The following is a 22,610-nucleotide window of genomic DNA, read 5'->3' as shown; positions in this document are numbered from 1 at the left end:
CTGCCTTGTATCAGAAATAGTGTTGCCAGTAGGAGTAGGGAAGTCATTCTTCCTCTGCACTCAGCACTGTACAGAGTGCTGTACCTCGAGTACTGTGTCCAGTTTTGGGCCTCTCACTGCAAGAAAGACATTGAGGCCCTGGAGCATGTTCAGACAAGGGCAACAACGCTGGTGAGGGGTGTGGAGCACAGGCCTTATGAGGAGAGGCTGAGGGAGCTGGGATTGTTCAGTCTGGAGAAGAGGAGGCTCAGGGGAGACCTTATCGCTCTATAACTACCTGAAGGGAGGTTGTAGTGAGCTGCGGGTTGGCCTCTTCTCCCTTACAACTAGTAACAGGATGAGGGGGAATGGCCTCAAGTTGCGCCAGGAGAGATTTAGGCTGGACATTAGGAAATACTTTTCTGAACGAGTGGTCAGGCGCTGGAATGGGCTGCCCAGGGAGGTGGTTGAGTCACCGTCCCTGGAGGTGTTCAAGAAACATTTAGATATAGTGTTGAGAGACATGGTTTAGTGGGGTTATTGGTGGTAGGTGGATGGTTGGACGGGATGATCTTGCAGGTCTTTTCCAACCTAGCTAATTCTATGATTCTATGATTATAAGAAGAGTGAGAAACTGTCAATGCCCTTACTAAAGAGCAAACGTCAACATCAGATTAAGGCTTAACCAAAAAACCTACAAATGAATCAAGTTGGTAATGTCTGAAACACATAAAAGGTTCAGAGAACATATTATCTGACCCCCAAAAATTTGAACACGAGACACAAAACCTTCTGAAATCAGCTTTCATTATCTCTGGTGCACACAGAAGACCAACACTCTAAGATCATTTCTCTAGTATCCTTTTTTTTTTTCCCTGAAAAGGTTTTCTAAAAATTAGCACTATTGTGCTAAAAAACTGCAAAGTATTGCTTAATTCCTGTAAAATGCAAATATATCATCCCACATTTTTCCATCTATAAAACTGTTATTTGTGGAAAAAATCTGCCTTTTCTACATCATTAATGTTAATTATATAGTTATCATCTCTAGAGAGTGATGTTTACATCTTTTTTAGGATAGTTTTTACTTCAGATGTTAGTTGAACTTATATGTACTATCATTGCATTATTCACCACATATCTTTCACAACTCTGTATTCAATTAAGCATGCAGTTTTTACTTTACCAGGTTTAATTGCTATTAATCTGTCTTCTGCAAGTTTTCTTAATATTTATACAGTTTATAACTTCTTGCCTTCACTTCATCACTGTGGCTAAACTCAAAAACTCATTAAACTGAAGCTATTGTTTTTCTGTAGACTTTTCACAGTCAACCAATGACTTTTTCTTTAAAAACTGAATATTTAAACTTTTCTTTTAAAATCTCTTATCCTAATGACATTTTGTCATATTATTTCTTGCACTTAAGACCCTTCAAATGTTTCAAAACATCAGGAATACACCTATGGATTAATGTATCATTATTGTTCATACAATTTCTGAGCAGGTTTAGCACAGTGCACAGAAGACACCATTTTTAAAGAACCTCCACAGATGGTTATCAGCAGCAGCTGGAGTTGTCAAAAGGCAGGAGAGATCACTTCATTGCTTAATAATTTTCTAATTGATTATGAAAGGAAGAGTATTAGGAATAGCTGAGCTGTTTTGTTTTATTTTATTGATCTTTTTCTGAGTGGAAGAGCATATTGGGGTGATTCAAAATAATTTGTTTTGCTCATCATGTCCATAAATTATCTAAAAAAAACCCACTGAACTGACAACATTTAGTTATTCAGGGCAATAAACTCTAAAGGTTACTGCAAACATTTGACGAAAAATCTCATTATATCGAATAAAAATGACAGAAAAAAATGAGTATTGATAAATGCAAAATAATGCATTTTATGACAAAATAATGACAATAACTAAAGTTAAGTATTGATAGGCATTATAACACCGAAAATATAAAGCTCTAAATTAGTTATTATCATTCAAGACAGATGCCATTGATTTTTTACAAATGGCATTCTGAGAACATCAAATCAGTGCAAGAAAGAAGAACAGAAGACACTAATGACATAAATGTTGATACTGAAATAAAAAATATCACAAGATCCACATCAGAAGCATGTTGCGTTTTCACTAGTGAGATGAATCTATTGCATGCCTTCCTGGCCATTCCATCCCTACAAGAAAGAAGGAGTGGGCTAAGGAAAATACTGAAAGAAGTGCAAAGGATTGTCAGAGGTTTGTTGCAAGGATGATCAGAGATACCTTGCAGCTTCAGTGCATGAAAAGATGAGGGAAATAGAAAAGAAACAAATCCAGAGGAATGTAAGTGAGATGAATGGTGTAAGACTATCTATTGGTTTTAACTATGTGTGAAGATGAGGGCACTCATAAAGTATTAAGGTTGGTTTAAAGAAACAAGAGGAAGTGGTCTTTTATTTATTTATTTATTTTACACAGAGTGCATAATCACAGTGCACAGTCAAACTCATTGCCACATCATGTTTTTTGAAGCCATAAACTTAACTAAGGTTCAAAAAATGAATTAACAAGCTCAAAGAGGAGTAAGCAAATCTACCAGAGGGTATAAAGCAAGATGATGTAAATGAAACTTTAAAAAGATTCAATTTTTGACTGCTGAGAGCTGAAAGAACACAATACAGGAAAGATTACTCTGTATTTGTGCTTTTTCTTTTATGCTTTCCCAAGCAACCACAGCCACAGCTAGGCATCATCAGAATTGGCTATGCTGACCTTTTCTATATATATATATGAAAAGAAAACTTTAAAATGTCACCAAAACCTTCCTCCTCCACCCCCCACTTAAGAATAATAATAGTAATAATGAAAACACACCACAAAAACACAGAATGCACCCAAAAAAAAAAAAAAAAAGATTACTTAGGTGATATTTGCAGTATGCTTTTTCAATTTATATTAAAGTAGGAAAAGAAATTAATTGTATGTGTCTACCTCCACAAATGAAATAAAACTCAAAAATCCCATCCTTTTGCTGAAAAAGTTAAATAGAGATGAAGTAACCTTGTTAAGAAATAAACCACTTCCTCGAAAGAGCCTAAATAAACAACTCCTATCTCCTTGCTTCCAGTCTCATGTCCCCAATATTTTCCTTTTCTTCTCTCTTACTGAAGGCTAAGAAAATGAGACTAGCATATATGTTGGCAACACAGTGCTATCTCTCACATCATTTTTTGTCACCATTACCAACTTATTACATGCATGAAGAAAAAACACAAATATTTTAGATACATTTTTCATGCCTACTTTTATATAGAACTAGATGTAAATTTATTTATAGGCCATGAAAATGCAGAATCTTCACTGTATCAAATACCCAAACTTTACTGCTATTGATGAGATTGGTCAAATTTATGCCCAGACCCAGTTCTAAAATGAAATGATAGATTGGTTTGAGGTGCTGAGGATTCCTGTGAGGTGAGTTTAATTTGTGATACCATAGCCCAAGTTCTTTCTGAGTGTTACAGACCCAGCTAACTCTGCTGTTGAGAAACTGGGATTTAGTAACGTGGGATTCAAAACTCTTTGCATGAATTTTATCACTTGCTAAGATCCAAAACATTGCTTCTGATTTGTCAGTGGTGAAAAACCAGCACCCTAACTTCAGTAAGGAAAAAGACAATCCCATACAATTGCTTGTGAATACAGATTCACCAAGCATCATAAAAATGTCTTTAAAGTACAAGTACGTCTCAGTAAAATGCTCAGATTAATTTTTGGTGTGAAAGCCCCAGTCAGGTTAACGCTCCCAGTTAATCTGGAAGGCAAAGCAGGGGGCTAGCTCCAGCAGTGAGAACACACCTTTTAGATTGATTCCTCTGTGTGTCAGAGCAAGACCACCTAGGGATTGCTTTCACAGACTAAATATGTCTCCAGCATATCTAAAAAGACTTTAATCCACTTGGGAGCATCAACTCTTGAAGCAGATATGTGGTGGTATAGTTGCTGAATCACCTGAGGAAGCTGTGGAGCTAAGCCTCAGCTAAAAGGGGTCTGATGGTCAGGTAGGTCAACAGGCATTTAGAGCTGTTTGTGCAGAGGGCATTTGGCATTTGTTCTCTCAGATATGTGAGGAATTGCACACTCTTTGTTTTGCTCTCCATTTCACAGCAGAAATAATATCAGCAGTCTAGATTGTGCATCACCAAGCACATTAAAAGTCAGCTGAGAGACAACGGAGCTTGATTTTCAGTAAAAAAAATGCTATCTGTGTAAGTTTAGTGTATGTCTCTCTCCTCAAACCTTGCATTTGAGGGATAGCTTTATGTTTATTCTTGTCAAAATTAAAACAAGTGGTCAAAATTATGCAGTTTCAGTGGTACTTCAGTGCTGTCCAGCATGCTGCCAGACCGACTGGTGTTGTGTTCAGGAAAACTCTACTGTCTGTAAAAAGTCAACTGCTACTGCCTACAAGTCATTACACCTCTCTTGAGTATACCTGTGTCTGAACATATTTATAATGGATCAATTTGTTATGGGCAATTTTTAGTAAAAAAATATGTTAAGAGGTAAAGTGCAATACAACATTTTAGCTTCAACAGAATCTCTGAAAATTTCTTTCCTTGAGCAAAACCTGTGTATAAAACTGCTAAGAAATGTTGCACATTTTAGTGGGAAAACAGAGCTCTCAGCACAGCTGAGACAGCTGCTCAGATAATTTCCTTATCATAGTTTTTAAATAATTACTGTAGTTTATATGCAAGAACATTCATAGAATGTGCAAGTATAAATTATTTACTTTTAAGACTACAAAAGATGTCTATTTTTTTGATTGGAACCATGCCACTGTTCACTGCCATAGTTACGGAAATATCTGAGGTAGGACAAAAAAACTGGAAATAAAAAGCAATAATATAGCTTATTCAGAAACAAAAGTAAGATTATAAAACCACAGAGTGTGAAATGGTATGTAAATGGAGATTTTATACTGTTCTGCAGCACTGAAGGAATTCAGATGACGAGTAGAAATGAGCAAAATAAATGTCTCATACCTCTGTATACTTGTTATAAAAACCAAACCATTGTATTGTTACAGTAAGCTGTATATACAGCAATACAACTAGCACAACATGGCATAGCAGACAATCAGCAACTTTGGTCTGCAGTACCGATGCATTCCTGTATATACACAGGAAATATATGTTGGAAGTAAAACAACTTCTTTTGAAGCATTAGAGAAAGGTAGGCCTTCAAGGGATTGAAGTACTTCCATATTTAATTGTTCCCGCTGAAGCAAACTGGTATCAAAGTCTTTTTTCAAATGTCCTCAGATCTCATTCTTTTTGTACCAACTCTTGGTGTGAATAACTTTAGCAGAAAATTAGTAGCCTCTTGTTTTACTGAAAGGGTCTTTTTTCTCAATAACTTTCCATCTCTAGTTAGGAAGACTGAGGAGCTGATGCTGGAAGCTGTATCAGTGAGAATGCTTATTTTTCTTAAATTATTGCTAAGAAAATTCTTGTAATCAATGGTAGCAAGTAAGACTGGATTTAAGTTAATTATTCAGTAAGAGATTTAAGCATCTACAAGAAAGCTTGGAATTCCCAACGATAATATAAAAGCTTGCACTCCCCTGCTGTCTAATGGCAGAAAGAATGTCCCTTATTAAAGCATCTGAGAAACATGGAGCTCTCCTTCTGCAGGTGCTGAGAACTCCCTCCCTGAGCAGCTCAGCATTTGCATGCTCTCAGAGCCTGGCCAGCACTCAGGGAGCAGACTGCAGCTCAACCTGAACCCTGTGATGGCTCTGATCTGATAAACATACCCCCAAAATACCTAAGTGTACAGACAGTGGATCACAAGTAATCATCCATCAACTGAACTGCATTAAAAGACCACATGTTTATTCTCAGCCCCTGAGCGCTACCAAGGTTCATCAGTTTAAAGCAGGTATAATAGACTAGGAAAATGCATGCAGCCAAATAATTAGAACAGCAGTTCTTAAGTGATAATTGTTTCAATTCCTGATCGTCTGACCACACATTTGTAAACAATCTTTTTGAAGTGGTCATAGCACACCAGCTGCAAACTATCCTCTACATAATAGCTCACTATCACAGAGCACTCATACATGAAATGAATGATCAGTATCAGCTCCCGTCTGTGTCCCAAGGGATGCTAACTGTGGCAAATAGAAATGTACTACTTACAGGGGTAAAAATGATTGTCAGAAAAAAATTTGCACCTTATGAAGCATAGAAATCCTAAGGATCCTAAGGATTGTATAGCTCTTTAATATATGGAAATATTCACTTGTTAAATATATATATATTTTTTCTATATTTGTGTGGAAAAGTAGAATGATATAGTCATATCGAATACAAATTATGCAGCATTTCATTGCTCATTAGTGATGAGGAAATTTTTACCAGCATTTACTAGAATCAGCAGAGCACAAAAAGCTTCCAGGCTACTCCCCCTCCATAATTGGCTATTTTAAACATTTCCCATTTTAATTCACTGACCCTTGATCCCATTCTGAAGGAACTGGACACAGTATCAGTGGTTCCGCACCCAGACCTAGATGCCACACAGTTTGAGATCAGAAGTCACTGACTGTCAGACACTAAAGGATTCTAGTAAACCCATGGCCACAGAGATGAATATGCAAAATACATCTATCTGTGGGGTACGTTCACAGAATCACACCATGGTTGAAGTTGTAAAGCACCTCTGGAAGTCATCTCAAGCAGAGGCATAGAGCTCGTCCAGGACTGTGTCTAGATGAAAGTTAATTATACTGCTAAGAATAACAAAATATTTAGTATCTGAGAAAAAATAATATCATATGCTAAAATTTAAATGCAAAAGAATAGAATACAATTTCCTGCAATAGAGAATTTCTTTACTGGAGTTTGGTAAGGAAGGGGTTAAACTATTCTGTAACAAAAGCATGAAGCATCTGCCGGCAGGAACTCCAGTAATTTGTAAGGACGGTGCATCAGCTGCATTAAAAATGTGGTTCACTAACAAGTTAAGACATCAGAATGGCCTTGGTAAGTGTAAGAGCCATCTTCGTACTTTACTTTGTGCTTTTGCACTTCTAGCATCCACAAAAAGCACATAGAGGTGCAGAGAAGAAACCTGTCTCAGAATGGCTAAGGTTGGAAGGAACCTCTGGAGGTTAACTTGACCAACAACACTTGCTCAAACCAGGGTCACCTAGAGCCCAGTCTACTGTCAGCAACTAGGAGCCTGATCAGGGGCACAGAGAGGATGACTGGAGTCTGAGGGTAACCCCAGCTCTTCTTATCTCTGAACTCCAGACATGCCTGAGAGCTCAGCTCTGAGATTCCCACCATGTATGAGAGCCCTGAATCCAGCTTCTACTCCAGCTGTCCCAAAGCCAGCCTTCCCACTTCTGTGCCCTCCTGCCTTCCACTCCCTGAAGCTCTCTGGTTAAGTCTATTTCACAGGTGGAGAAACCTGGGAATGTTTCTTACTTTATTTGTGAATACAAAGAAACACAAAGTGACCAAACTATTAACATCTAAAGTCTTACAGTTCTGCTATTCTCAGAGCCATAGCTTCTGGAGCCATGCAACTTTGTAAGGAATTTAACTGTTATGAGAAAAATAATAAAAAAGAAATTCTAGTCCCTACTGTCTGTACTTTCCACATAGTTAATGCTGGCTAACAAAAATTATGTTAAAATCAGCATAAATGCGATCTTTAGCCTAAAACATTGATTTTAAGAAGCACATTGCAGTCTTCCTTTTTACTATGTTGCAAATAAATAAATAAATAAATAAATTACACTGAGGAGTTAATTTTTAGAACTCTGACCCCCTTTGCTCTTTTGACATACCAAACAACAGAGCATAATCTCTAGCTGACGTTAGTAAGGTCTCCCCACATCCCCAAAAGCTAACATTCTGCATAAAAGACCAAAGATCCAGCAAAGTCTGTTGCAAAATTAATCTTATTCACCAGGTAGCAAAGCCTTGAGTGTGGCTCCCACACAGACCGCAAGCCATTTGTGAAATGGAAGCAGCAGACAGTAAATGAAGCAGCTTGGCTTTAACAGCTTGTCAGTCACTGAACAACTGAAGGCTGCAGACATCCTGGGTTAAATCATACATTTAAATGCCACTTGGAGGGATCCCAAAACACCACCTGAGGCTGAGCTGCTTCTGACTTTGAAATGTATTCATATTTGGAAGAACCACTATAAACTGTGACAACTGTTTTCTACCTCCAAATTTGGGGTGAAACTTTAAAAAGTAAAAATTTCAATGCTGTTTTTGGGCAAGATCAAAAACTAAGTAATCCAATTTAAATTGAAAGTACTTGTTCATTATAGTCTTGCATGAGCTAATCAACCGTTAAATGTTTATTGTCTTTTTTCTTTCTTCTGTTCTATTCCCCATTTTTATTTCTGTTCTAATGATTGCTGTGCATTTATTTTAAAATTCAGTCTCATTAAAACTTACAGATACTGTATGAAAATGTCCTTCCATCTTACTGACACAACTGATGTAATTTCTAAGGGCAATATTTCACTTAAATTTAACAAAATTCATAAGCAATGTGAAAACTCATTTAAACAGTTTATAACATCTTTAATTTGGAATAAATAAAACTGTTAAGTTCTACTGCTTTCGCTCTTGTAATGCAATTCTGATACTTACTGCTGCAACAAATTAGGTCTTATAAACAATAAAACATCGTAAAACAAATTCAAGAGATGTTGCAAATAGGGAACAAAAAGGAAATTATCTCATGCAAGCTTTTTCCATGTAAACTCCTTGACGCACGCTGTAACAAGCCAGTTAATAATTGCTTTGTAAATTCTTGTAAATCTGAAATGAAGCAGAGGGGATAAAACCAACAAAGAAGTCATGAAGTATGATTGTTACTTGTTTGGAGTGATTATTGCCACTGCCAGACAAGTTCAAAATCTCATAACAAAGAATTTGTTGGTTTTTTTTTTATTTCTTCCATTGCAGCTATTTTACTGGTGATGGAAAATACACACAATCCTTATCAATAAATAATGTGTCACACAAAAGATATGCTTGGTCAGATTCTGAATATTTAAAATATTTTAATATTTTAAGCAGTTATACACCACAAATTTTAACACTTCTCTCCTCGGAGTTCTCTCTCTCCCTTATTCACTCAGAATAGATTTTCTCAGGCTGGACAGAATCTGTGATAGATGATAAAAATCAAGAGTGCATAGGAATTGAGACTATGACTATGTAATGGCATAATTCAGTGGCTCCGTTTCAGAATGAAAAAGAAACACAAAGCTATTTCTTTAAAAAGGAAAAAGTTTTACCCAAAGGACGAACGCTGACAATCTTTGTCATTAGCACTGTTACCATTTTTAGCTATAATATTCCAAATTTTCCAGGAACCTTGCAATTAATTTGATGATAAAACACTATTCCATGCTATGTTGTCAGCATTACAACAGTGACCTGATTTTGTACTGCAGGTTCAGAAATCATGAATTTCTGGTCTCTGGTTGTTTTTTTTTTTTTTTTTCCTCCTTAATCTGGAAATAAATAATGGGACAGAATGGGAAAATCTGTAAGATAAAGTCAACTGTTTTAAAAGTGGCTCATTTGCTGTCGCTTACTTGGTGCCATAATTGTGCTATTTAAAACAAATATTAATCTTATTTTTAATGATTTAAATTACTTATCTTGTACTCTTAAAAATGTATAATTGCTTTAAAAATTTGAACATTTAAAATGCTGTACTTAAATATAGTACATGTATATTCTTTTCTTCCTACCAAGAACCTCCAGCTGAGAACCTCCTACCAAGTAAAACACTTAATTTCTGCCATGCAAATAGATGTACATCTCATCTGAATAGCTCTGATCTTGGCTTCATATCACAGGTGATAAAAATGCATTTATTGAATCCTTCTGTTATTATTATGAGACATGAACATTTATTCCATTTCATTTCTACAAACAGAAATAAGCTCCTATTGTATTTTTTTTAACAAATGCAAGTTCTAAACATGTGCTTAATAGTCTCAAGATAGACTGCAGACAATAACTCATTTAATTCCACTGTAGAAATAAATATTTACGTAGTATTTAGTATGTATATACTTAAATTCTACAACAATTTTTAAGTACAAAATTATCAGAGAATACTGTATAAATGTGGAGAAAATCCACTTCAGAGAGTTTGAAGAAAAATCAGCCAGTAGATATTTCAGAAATAATGTATTTAGTCTAAATAATACTAGGTACTAAAGAAGTGGCTTTAGAGACTGCTTGAGTGCTTTCCTAGCTGATGGAGGATTGCTAAATTGTGATCCAAGTCAAGACAAGCTGCCTGAGCAGAAAAATTAGTGTAAAATCTGAGGAATGTTTTGCTCATGTTGTTTTCTCCAGACAAAATTCATTGATTACTTTAGATAAGTTATTACCTTATGACATATCTAAATGCTTTTATAGATGTAAATATTCAAAAATCTTGAAAATTTACTCGCATACTAATGATTAATGACTGCAACCAGAAAAAAACAATCCACTCTCCCCTCTAAAAACCAAGAACAGAGGACAAATTAAAATTAAAACACATAGAAAATACCTCAGAGGGTCAACTATGACAATTAATGCCCTGTTTGGCATCTCCTTTAGGTGAATCTCCAACAGACCGTTTATTTTTTTTTCTTGAGCTGAAGGCATTTAAAGAAGGCACACATTTAATGTAGTGAAACCATAGACAGCCATAGAAGAATGCTATAAGGCACTTACAGGAACGAGGAATTTTTTTATTTCTTCCAAGGCATGACTCATACGAGAATATGCTTCCCCAGGTGGAGCAAACACTTCAATTAATACATGAAGTTCATCACTCAAGTGTGCATACTTGGCTTCTCCACTTTTCCTCAGTTCTTCCTCCTATGAAAAAGAGTGTTGGTTTTTTTTTTTTTAGAACTGGGAATCTACTGATTTTGCATTGATTTAGCATTTACAGAGAACATGACGAAAAGACATACTATAAACAGACTTTTAGTTCAATCCACTTAAAGATTTAAGAATCATTTTTGAGTGTTTGAGTGATAAAACTAGTGTAATTACCACATACAAAAGATTTTAATCAGCACAGTGAAAAAATACTAAATACTCCAAAACTGAGTAATGAAATATTAACTCCATAAATGCAAAGGTTGATTGAATCTGCCTGAATTTGAGCTGTTCACAAAAATAAAATAAAGATCCAGTTAGCAATTCTGGAGCATTTTAAACAATTCTATTATTCATTATTATTATTTTTTAATTTAATGAATATCTGTAGACTGTACATGTTAGTATAGCTAAAGTAAAGAATGCTCTGGCTTTATTTAAGACATGAGGTCTGAGTTTCAGTCCCAGTTCTGATATTTGGTACCTATGCTATCCTGTGTACAATGGTTAAGATGATGGTTCACCTCACTTAGGTTTATTTTGACAGTTATTTGGTCTCAGTTTTCTATCAATTAAATGAGTGTAATAATACAGTTTCATGTCAGAGAAATATTCTGAAGCATCACCCCACTGTTTTATACAAGGCTTTGAGATAGGGAATGTAAACTGTAATGCACATTAATAGTAGCTACCCTACAAAAAGCAAAGGCATAAAATAGTGTTCTAGTTAATGTAATTGTCTATGACAACAGAATGCAAAATTTCTCATTACTATACAAAATAGCAATAAGAAATGCTGAAAATCTGATGAGTTTAAAGCTCAGTGTTCAAAAATATTTTTAGAAATGTAATTTTGAAGAAAGTACACTTGTATATCTTCATTTTATAGATGGAAAGCCTAATCACAGAAAACAAATTAATTTGCTTAAAATTGGCCAAGAAGCTACAGCTTTTTAGTATATACTCAAATAACTCTTTTGCAGCCTGAAGATATCTAAGACATAAAAACTGTACGAATGACAGCTGATACATTATTTAGCTATAAACTATTAATGAACTTAATTAAGAATATAAATAATATCTATTCTTTTTCAAACATAGGCAAAAATAATATTTACCTCATTATTTTGACATCAGTAACAGTTTTAAAATCTAGACTTCTCTCACAGCAAGGTGTGCATATACTTGCATGGTTGAAACAATGGTAATTACATTTTTCTTTTCTCATTAAACTCAGGAATTCTGAAAAGGCATCATTTTATAAACTTCCTACATTCAAAACATGCTTTCTGTTATGGCTCAGTAGATATTTCTGTAGGTGTTAGAAACAGCAAAATCCTCAGCATTTCTTCCTGAATATATCTAATGATGATTTTGTCAGGGAATGCATAGAGTTAAATAACAAATTTTCACATGGTGTCTCTTCCTACAAGTGCGATATATCAAAAAACACATCTTTTACTGCAAGTGTGTGTTGTTAAAGGAGAGAAACTATTAAATTGCTTCAAGAAAAATATCAAAGAGTAAGAACTCATAGACCATGTAAGCATTGTACCAAGATTTGCTTCCTCAAACCAGTGAATATGACTAAGCATGTGAGTTGTTTTAAAAGTAATGCCTCCTATTTATTTCTATGGGAACTACAACAGATACAAAGAGCACAACAAAACTATTTGACAGAGCAAATTCTCAGCGACAAAGCACTATTTTTCAGCATATCCACAACCAATTGCTATGCTTTTTTGCCAGAGATGAAAAAAAAGTCAGAGAGCTTTCCTGGAGCCCATCTTTGGTTTATCTTCACGTAGAAGAGAAAATCTGCCCACACACTGTGACATCTGCACAATAACGTCAAGTAAGAGGGGATGATCAGAAGATTCTCTTCTGAACTAATGAATGAAGACACAAGGTGTCACATAACTACTAAATTAAGAGGCCTTTTAGCTAAACAGAAAATTTCTCTTTTACATGATGCCAAAATGACTGAGATTGTCATAAAGCCCACTTAGAACAGGCAGGAATGACTTCACTAAGTCTGTGCAGTCATTTAAGAACTACGAAAACTTGCATATTGCCTTCAAAATGTGAGATGACAAATGGCATATTTTCCATCAGTATTTTGCAAAGGAGTGTTGAAAAGCCTTGAAGACATAGGTCATGAGATTTCCCTTTCCAACTACAGAATCTATCTTTTCTGAGTATTCCACACTCCATGATATAAAGAGGCAGCTACAGATCTACCTGGATACTCACACAGGCACCTGCAAATTCTGAACTGAAAAAAAATACCACCTCAAACCTCAAAACTTTTCTCCTGTTTGGAGTTTGCAATCCTATCAGGTAGGATGCCAGGGGAACCTGTGGCTGCCATCACTTCATGGGATGTGAAGATGAAAAGTGATACTGCAAAGTGACTGTTCATAAGTTACTGGGTATAAAGGCACAAGCAGAACACCATGCCCTTCCCTGCTTTTCAAAGCTGTTTTCTAAGGAAAGGAATCTGGTTCTAAAAAGTTATGCAAAATTAATTCACATTTTCACAGAAGGATTAAAGCGATATACTCAGAGCTATTCATTCTAAACTTCATCTTCAGCCCCCATTGACAATATGATCTTCCTCAAGAGGAGACAAATGACAGCATTAAAAGAGATGCTACGTGAAGCTCCATGAAAAGGAAAATCTACAATATGTTTACAGAGATGGGTGACCTATGTATTTCTTTCACAGATGCTGAGGACTTCAAAAGTAAACAAACTGCAAGGTCTGTCAGCTTCCTAGCTAGGGGAGAACTTGACACCAGAGCAGCAAAATGATTTCCAGACTAGCATGTTACAAAGTAGTGATTAGGTGCTAATGCTGTCAGGTCTGGAAGGGACACCAACATGGCGATAACAGGATGCTCAGGTGACCTATCTGGCTGCTCCCTTGCTGACCAGAACGAGTGCTCCCTTCTGCTCCCTTTACCCTCCTCAAAGCAGAAGGCGGCTAAGCTCCTTCAGTATGGTCAGAGTGGGTTTGGCTTGTCAAGCTCTTGTGGCAGCAAAGCAAAAGGCTTCCCAACAGGATGCCTTAGGCTGCACCAATCTTATGATTTGGACAGCTAATTACCTCTATACAGTTCTTTACCCTGCTCTTGGCCATACACCTTCCTCACTTTCACCCTCCCAGACTCCTCCCACATAAACAACCTGGTCCTAATTAGCCTTTCCCCATTCATCACAGTTTTGTTACAGTCATACTCAAATTCATTATTCCTGATACCATTACCAAGGGAATATCAGTCTGTATAACTATATATGTATTTATATAGCTATCTGGATGCTGTTTGCCTTGCAACACTCTGGACTCCCTAATGCACAATTCCAACCATCTGTGGAGTTTGGCTATTATATAATTCTGCCTTAATGATCTGTGAGATTCAGCCATTCCTCATGGTGCTGTCTGTAACTTTTGTTAGCTTCTCATCACATCTTACGTTCAGTAAATTCCCATTCTTATGTCTGGCAGTTTTCCGCATCCTGTTCAGTTTGCATGTCCTTAGCCAGGGTCTCAGCATTAGCACAGTTGCACAGGAACTGCAGCAGCTTAAACCAACACATGTAGAAGTGAACGAAGCCCTGGTAAGAACAATGCATGCTGAAAATGTGATGGAACCACTGTAGAGAACCGTCCTGAAAACAATCAAAATACAGTTAAGGTAGTAAATGTTATTAGGCACTGAATCTTATAAAAAAAATACTTGGGACCAAATAAGTTTTGATATATAAAATGAATGAAGTAAATAGATTTCCTGGGCTTTTGCATCAGTGTTGGGAATCTCTCCTAGAACTGACCCTTAGGCCCTTAGGTTAATAATATTGCTGATGGACAGTCAGCTGAATATGAGCCAGCAGTGTGCCCAGGTGGCCAAGAAGGCCAATGGTATCCTGGCTTGGATCAGGAATGGACTTCCCTGCTCACTAGGGAAGTCATCCTGCCCCTGTACTTGGCATTGGTGAGGCCCCACCTCGCGTACTGTGTTCAGTTTTGGGCGCCTCAGTACAGAAAGGACATGGAGGTCCTGGAGCAGGTCCAAAGAAGGGCAACAAGGCTGGAGAAGGGCATGGACAATATGCCCTACGAAGAGAGACTAAAGGAACTGAGGCTGTTTAGTCTGGGGAAGAGGAGGCTGAGGAAGACAGAGAACTGATTTCTGACTGGAACCTAGACCAATATACTTAAATAAAACTACTGGAAGGAACAACTGGAATTTGTATAGTAAAAAAAATTATGCAATCCAGATTGATGAATGAAAAGTATCCTGATAAAATCAAAATGCTAAAATATCCAAGAAAATTAGGAAGAAAAACAAAAGAAAACTGAAGCAGGAATTGAGTAAAGCACATAGGTAAATTGCATAAATACAACATGGATCTTACATTGTAAGAAATACACCCATGAAAAGAAACAAAGTGTATTTGAAGAACTGCACTGTATTTTCTATCTGAAAAGAACTTGCAAATAAAAGCATAGAGCAGAAAACATACAAAGCTGAAAATCACAGCACTGTTGCTAAAGAAGAATTGTTCATAAATCAATGGACAATGCTACAGAAGAAAATTAATGAGCATGAAGTTTCACAAAATGCAAACCAATTAATTTTTAATCTGGACAGAAATGCAAAACCCAAGATGTCTACAACACTGATATTAGCAAAATAACAGAGGTCTAGAGAAAGAAGTAAATCAGAATAGATATAATGTCTCAGTGCTTTGGAGTTAAAAATCATTCAGATCCTAGGTCCTAGAGAGAATACAGACAAAAATACTGCGGAAAAATCTGAGAATAGAAAGGAATTTGAGAATAGGGAAAGGCTTCAGCAGAGTATAAAGTGAAGCTAAAAGCTTAGCCATCCCTTGATTCTTATTTTTAGAGAAGTAATTTTCAGTCCAGGTCAAAGAATAAAGAAGATGGATATAGTCAGGACATGAGAGCTAGCACAGCAGAGCTAAGAGAGTGGGTGTACTCCTGTCATACTGCAGCATTTGCAGTCAGACAAAGACACACTGTAAGTAAATACAGGTGTATAAAAAAAGAAAATTGCTTATAATAGAGGAAATTTTCAAAGACACATGCAGAGATTTGTGCACACTGTGTTATTTCCCAATATATTGCATAATGAAATAATGGCAAAGAGGTACTAACTTGTATGTAGATTATATTGTTTTTAGCTAGTTGATGAGGAAATCATAGATAGATCAGTAGAAGAATGGGACAACAAAATACCCATTGAGTCACTACTGGAAAAGCCAGAACACCTGGGGTGATGTCAGATGAACAAAAATTGTTCATAAATTCTGTGCAAAGGAAATAAACATTAAGGAGAATGGATAAAAGATTTAAGCGATATGTGAGAAAAACAAGGCTACAAGCAGTAACTACCATGACCAACAAGCCATGATCTGCATATAAATTACATGCCAGAAATCTGATAGTGGAAAGAGAGTTCACAAACCTGCAGATAGACCTATGCTTGTACAAAAGTAAGCTAGAGATGAAATAACATAGTTAATAACCACTAAGTCATTATACAACGGCTGCTAGAACTAAATTAGATAAAGATGCTCAATGAACACAACAAATGAACATAAACAAAAAGTTTGAAAAGCTCATGCAGGAAATTACAGATCCAAAAGAAAGGCACAATTGCCATATTTAAAGATGCTTCCTACGAAGATTATTTTTATCTTAATAGTTATGATCACAACTAGGGACCACTGTATTCAGGGTGGATTCAGATTCCGGAAAAAGACTTGCTCTTAATTAATGAGAGTACAAAATGTCATGTTTTTATTTATGCAAGGCTAATTACCAGTTTGCTGCATACAAGCTACAAAGCAGATTGAACTTCCAGTACACTGTGTGCAAAAAAATATCTTATACACAGTTGTTTTTTTCTCGTCATCTTAGCAGAACTGTAAAAGTCTAATGAAAGAATTATAAGTAGTCTAGTTCCATACTAATTCTTGCGGCTGAAAGTACGTGCAGGTAAAATGACAAATACACAAACTTTCTATTGTCTAGCCTGTTCTCTGGTGTTATGCTCCCCCTTCCACTACTCCTGGGGTCCAAAGGCAGATATGGGTAGATGGTGGGGGGCATTAATCTGAGTAGAGAAGGCATAGATTTGTTTACACTGGTTGGAAGAAAACATTTTCTTTTCCTTTGCTATCATTCTCACTTTCCTGAAGTCACTTTACTACTTTTATAGCATTTTTCTAGCTCATTTTATTGTTAAGAAGTTATCTTATTTTTTATAACTTTTAATCCTATATTTAGAGACAGAGAAGGTGAACAGTTACCTTAAATTGATACAAATGTTATAGACTCTAGAAAGTTCTTCTTATGGTTTACGTAATTCAACAAGCTGACTAATGATAAATTATCAAACATGTTGAAAAGAAGATTATCTGTATTTATGTTAAGAATTCAGAGGGTTCTGTATGCTGACAAACATAGAAGAATTTTAAAATACCTACAGTTATTACTATCCAGCAAACAGTCATCTTGATCTCCATGAAGTACACTCAATGCTTTCAAAGGCTGCGTCTAATCAAAATGTATTGTCTTTTCAAATATACAAACAGGATAATTTAAATTAATATCTATATCCTTTTTTTTCCCCTGTCATTTATCATAATTTCAATTGGTTCTATCAGAATGCAGCTTTTTAAAAATGGAGCATATCGATAAAATATTTATATCTTAAGATTTGCAAAATACATCCCATCTTTAAGTACAGGGACATACATGAAATAAAATGTTTTTAAGTTCTCAGTGAATTCTTTTGCAATGCATTATATTATTAGATCATCAAACTGAAATACAAGTCAATTCCAGCTGTACAATAGTTCAGTGCTTTATAAGGAGCTTCTTTTTGGTTACGTGAAGGAAATAACAGAAAGGATATTTTTACCATAGAGAAAGTTCTGCAAGGAAAAATCAGTGCCTAAGCTATCTTATGTACATCCAGAATGAACAGCTTTTACTGTATTTCCTAGGAACCAATAATCAGGGGTCTAGTGTGTGCTCTTACCTTTGACTGTAAAAGAAACCGAAGTTTCACTTTGGGAATTCATGTATTCATATATTTCGAATCAATTCAGTGATGAAAGAGCTTAGTACACACTTATAGGTAACTACCTGCTTAACCATCCATCTAATGAAGGATGCTTCCCGAAATACAGGCATGCAGAACAAATCCACTGAAGCACATAGGCAGTAGTTTGATGCTATTGATGATGTCTACATGAATAGATATTGCAAGCCTTTCCTGATCTAACTGCATAATCTACCCACTTAGCTCACAGCTAAAAAGAACTTAAAAGCCCATGATTTAAGCATGATTTTGATCCTAAATACCAGACTGTGGCCATCTGAATTCCCCTTCAGTTGCTTCCTACCTATAGATGCCAGTGTTGACAACAGTAATACTCCTTAGACACAGAAGTTTCTGACTCACAACACCCCAATAGAGTGAAAGGAATCTCATACTTATTTCATGCTTAAGCTTCTTTGGGATTCCAAAACTAGTGAGGGACTAAATAAGATAGATGCCCTGAATACACTCTAACAAAAAAATAGTGTAGCTGCTGCCCTTTTCCTTAATGAGACAGCAGTTGGAGTGCTCATCAAGTTAGGATATAGTTGTCTGTTTTAGGAAAGCTACTAGTTGAATGCCACAAGAACCATTCCGGACATATTCTGTTAAACAGTTCATAAGTGATCTAGAAAATGAGTTGAACAGTAATAACAGTTGCGTAGTGCTTTCTAGAGTGCTCTGTGCATTCTATAAAGGACTCTAGATATATTATTTCTACAGACTGGTCTCGGAAACGTTACAGACAGTTCTCCAGAAATAACTGTTCAGTGTTGAATAGCGATTAACAAGACATCCTCTTCTTGGAGGAAAAGAAGTGAAACAGCACAGGATTATGACACTGTTGTTCTGTCTCATTTGGAAATGTGACTGCATCTAGCTAGGTCTGATGTGTTGTATACCTAAAGAATGAACGCATTTGCAAATCTAAGCTGTTTTATCCTATGATCTTTATAATTGCTTGCTGATGCGCTAGGTGAATCTTTTTTATTAAAGAACACCTATAACATAGATGTGTACACTTAAGGCAGTGTCAAATATAGAACTCATTTCTAATAATGTTTCTCACAATGCTACACATTTTGTTTAAAAGATGCTGTTACTAATTAGTATTCAAATGAGCTCAATGTAGTATTACAAGTGCTTCATCTAGAAAGTAATGTAACACTTCAGTGGCTCTGATTGCTCATTATAATCATAGCTGAGAGAGTGCAGAGGAGACCTATTTACAGCCACTTCCAGTTGGAAATCCGGGGATCACGACTGTTGCATGGCATGCAGAGAAGTGAGTGCAGCCTCTGTTTCTCATGTCCTGCTGTCCTTACCTGCAGCTAGACATTTTGAAGGATAATGTTGTTGAGACCATGCATTTGAAACTCATCTGGGAAGCTTGTGCAAGTGAAAGCAACGATCCTCTTTAACTCATCAATTTTTTTTTTCTAGGGAATGTCCACTGTTGTTTCCAATTTAACACTTTGCACTCTGAAATGCAATGGTAATGTGATGCAGGGAAGATCCCTCCCTAAACACTTAGAAAGAACTTTGCATCTGGGCAGCCTGATCTAGCTGTGGTGTCCCTGTTCATTGCAGGGGAGTTGGATTAGATGGCCCTCAGGGGTCCCTTTCTACTCCAAGGATTCTATGATTCTATGATCTCTAGGAATCCCTGTTTCTACTGAGTATATTGAAACTGACCTTTTTTTTTTTTTGTGATGAATGCAATGTCAGCTTTCTGATATGTATATATACAAAGATGAGGCTTTTCACTTTCCTAGGTGTGCCTCCTTAAGAATGAAATTTAGAGCTGCTTTTGTTGGCACACAGTTGTTATTTTTACTTGATTGTCATAGTAGCCTAGGCATGAAAACAGGGATGGTTTTGTTCCCAACAGGTTAAAGATTTGTCTGATAAGCTGCATTATAAAGAGTATTTTCTTGCAATTTTATTGCCAATAATTATTTATGAAAGCCTTGATAAACCACAACTTTGGCAATGAAGATAACAAAGTATTTGAGGATCCTACCACCAAGTACAGAGACAACTATTTTATATTTTCCCTTAATTATCATGCAGTGGTGCTGAAAGCACATCAGTGAAGGTTACCAACTCTGGTGGAGGGAGCCAGAGCTCTTTGGAATGAAAGAGGAAAATAAATTTCATAAATATGGCCAGATATTGTATCTAATGGCAATAAGTCAGATTGAAATGTTTCAATATCTAAATTTGCTCCAAAAACATACTAACTTCTGAAAAAGTGTTTAAAGTAACAGGTACATCAAAACATATGAACTATCCACCAGTAGGTTAAACTTTTTGTCACAAGCATATTCTATTTCTGATTTGGAATTTTAATGTCATGCAAATGAGACATTTCATGTCACATCTCATAGTTGCACACAAATTTGCAAATTTCACCTGCTTTTTCTTTCCCGGTATGATTAGGTTTTGCATAGTGACAAAGAACACAAACACAATTTCAATGGTAAAATCACTTTTTCCTCTACTATTCAGAAAATCTAACTACTCGCATTACATTAATTTAGGCAAATAAATTTTAGTGACAGTGCAAGTACTTGGATAATTTCTCACAAAGGTGTCACAAGTAGTTAACAGATGAGTCTGTTATGGTAATATTACATATATCATGATTTTATGTCTGACAGTAGCTGAATTCAAGTAAAATTGCTTGCAAATAGATTCTTGGTCATCTCAGCTATGATGGTGACTCCTCTCTGCAAAGATGGAAGAACACATTTTCTAATTTTCTCATAATGGAAAATTGTAAAGATATTAGTCTAATATAAGTTGTAAATGAGTCTGACTGAAAACTCTGATTTTTTAATGAGTAGTGATTATAGCAGTTCTAATACTAATTCACTAGAAGGTTCCTTTTCATGAAATGTGCAAAATACTTGGATTCAGGTAACATTCAGCTCCTTGGTGAAGTAGCTTCAACCTGACCTGAACTCTGAACCATGAGAGAGTGACTTAAGAATGTACTACTCCTAATGAACTAGTAAAGGAAGTCAAAATTACTTCTGACAAGTTTGTTATTTTAATATAACTTGAACAAGGGGCAGGATGATGGTAATATGTAAGTGAGGTCACAGTTTGTGACTCCAACAAGAACTCTAATAATCTTCATTGCAAGTTTTAGAGTATCTGACCTGACTATGTCAGGTCAGAGCCAGCTCCAGCTGCTCTGAAAGGGACCCACTGCTGCCAGAGCTGAACCATGAGCAACACCAGGTGTGCCTCTGGGAGAGCAGATTTAAGAAAGGGAAAAACTGCTGCACAGCAGCAGCTGGGAGAGGGGAATGAGAAACAGGAGAAAAGCAGCCACTGAGGTCAGTGCAGAAGGAGGGCGGGAGGTATCCTGGCCATCGAGCAGAAGCTCCCTGCAGCCCAGGAGAGGCCCACAGTGGAGCAGGCTGTCCCCTTCAGCCCATGGCACCACATGGAGTAGATCTTCCTGTGCAGCCATAGAGGACCCCATGGTGTAGCAGCGGATGAGACCTGAAGGCCGTAGTCCACGGATACCCCCACAGTAGCAGCCCATGCCAGAGCTGCAGCCTGAGGAGAGTGGCCTGCAGTGGGGTAGGCCGCCCGTGGGGATAGTGCTGGGGCAGCGTCTGTAGGGTGGACCTCGCGGTACGGAGCCGTGTTGGGGCAGTGCTGGGAGAGCTGCAGCCTGGGGGAAGCCCATGTAGCATCCTTTTGGAGGGACTCCATTTGGAGCAGAGGCAGAGAGCGGCAATGGAGGAGTGGCAGAGATGAAGTGTTATGGACTGTTTTTAGTTTGTTTTTGGTTCTTACTGCTCTAAACTTAGTATCACTATGGTGAGTTTGTTTTGCTTGTGGTGGTAATTGGTAAGTGATCTCCATGTCTTTATCTCAACCCAATATAACCTTATGGTATTTTCTCCCCGTTGGTCTTCTGAGGATGGGGAGTGAGAGAGCAGTGTGGTGATTCTGAATGGCCCATCAGAGTGAAAACACCGAAGTTAAGAAGATCAAGGATGTTGCATCCTCAATGGAAGGAAAAGCAACCCCTTTGGCAATTTACACAAAAACCTTAGTATCTTGACTTTCATCTGTCTTTTCAAAAAGTGTCCCAGTAACAAGAGGAAAACACACTAAGCAGAAATTCCAGAGTGATTGCCTGCTAAAACTATACTAAAAGCTGTGTGAGCTTAATTTGTTTGGGAGAAATACCATTTCACCACTCTGCATTTGTTCTGTTCACATTACAGTTGCTAGCTGCAAAATACTGTCTGCTATCAGTTTTTAGATTGAAAGACTGAGAAAGGAATAGAAAGAACCTTCTGGGTGACAAAGGTTTCCTTCTGGGAAGTCCCATGCTGTGAACGTTACATCATTCCTTAGGTTTCCAAAGGAAAGATCAGATGTGCATTCACTTAAGAGGAGCTTATCCATAGATGAAAAGGTCACTGGTACTAAACTGGCCGGGCTAAGATGCCAGAGAAAACACTTAGATACAACATCCCTCCTAAAAACTCCCAGAGCACTGTCCCTGCTACCCTCTTGTCAACGGTTTATGGGC

General features: G+C 36.8%; 1 protein-coding gene across 6 annotated transcripts in view; it reads right to left on the bottom strand.

Moving 5' to 3' along the window:
• The window catches only part of KHDRBS2 (KH RNA binding domain containing, signal transduction associated 2), a 333,052-nt gene that overhangs the window by 154,582 nt on the left and 155,860 nt on the right, over positions 1–22,610 (bottom strand). For all 6 annotated transcript variants that reach the window (XR_002437290.1, XM_021392691.1, XM_021392692.1 and 3 more), the window contains exon 4: positions 10,755–10,901. Coding sequence is in view for 5 of the 6 variants with exons in the window: in XM_021392691.1 (XP_021248366.1) it covers positions 10,755–10,901 (147 nt within the window). In the remaining variant the exon portion in view is untranslated. The remainder of the gene's footprint in view (positions 1–10,754; positions 10,902–22,610) is intronic.

The sequence above is a fragment of the Numida meleagris genome, chromosome 3 (genome assembly GCF_002078875.1).
Source record: "Numida meleagris isolate 19003 breed g44 Domestic line chromosome 3, NumMel1.0, whole genome shotgun sequence".
In the NCBI taxonomy this organism is placed as follows: domain Eukaryota; kingdom Metazoa; phylum Chordata; class Aves; order Galliformes; family Numididae; genus Numida; species Numida meleagris.
This window is presented reverse-complemented; position numbering and strand designations above follow the sequence as displayed.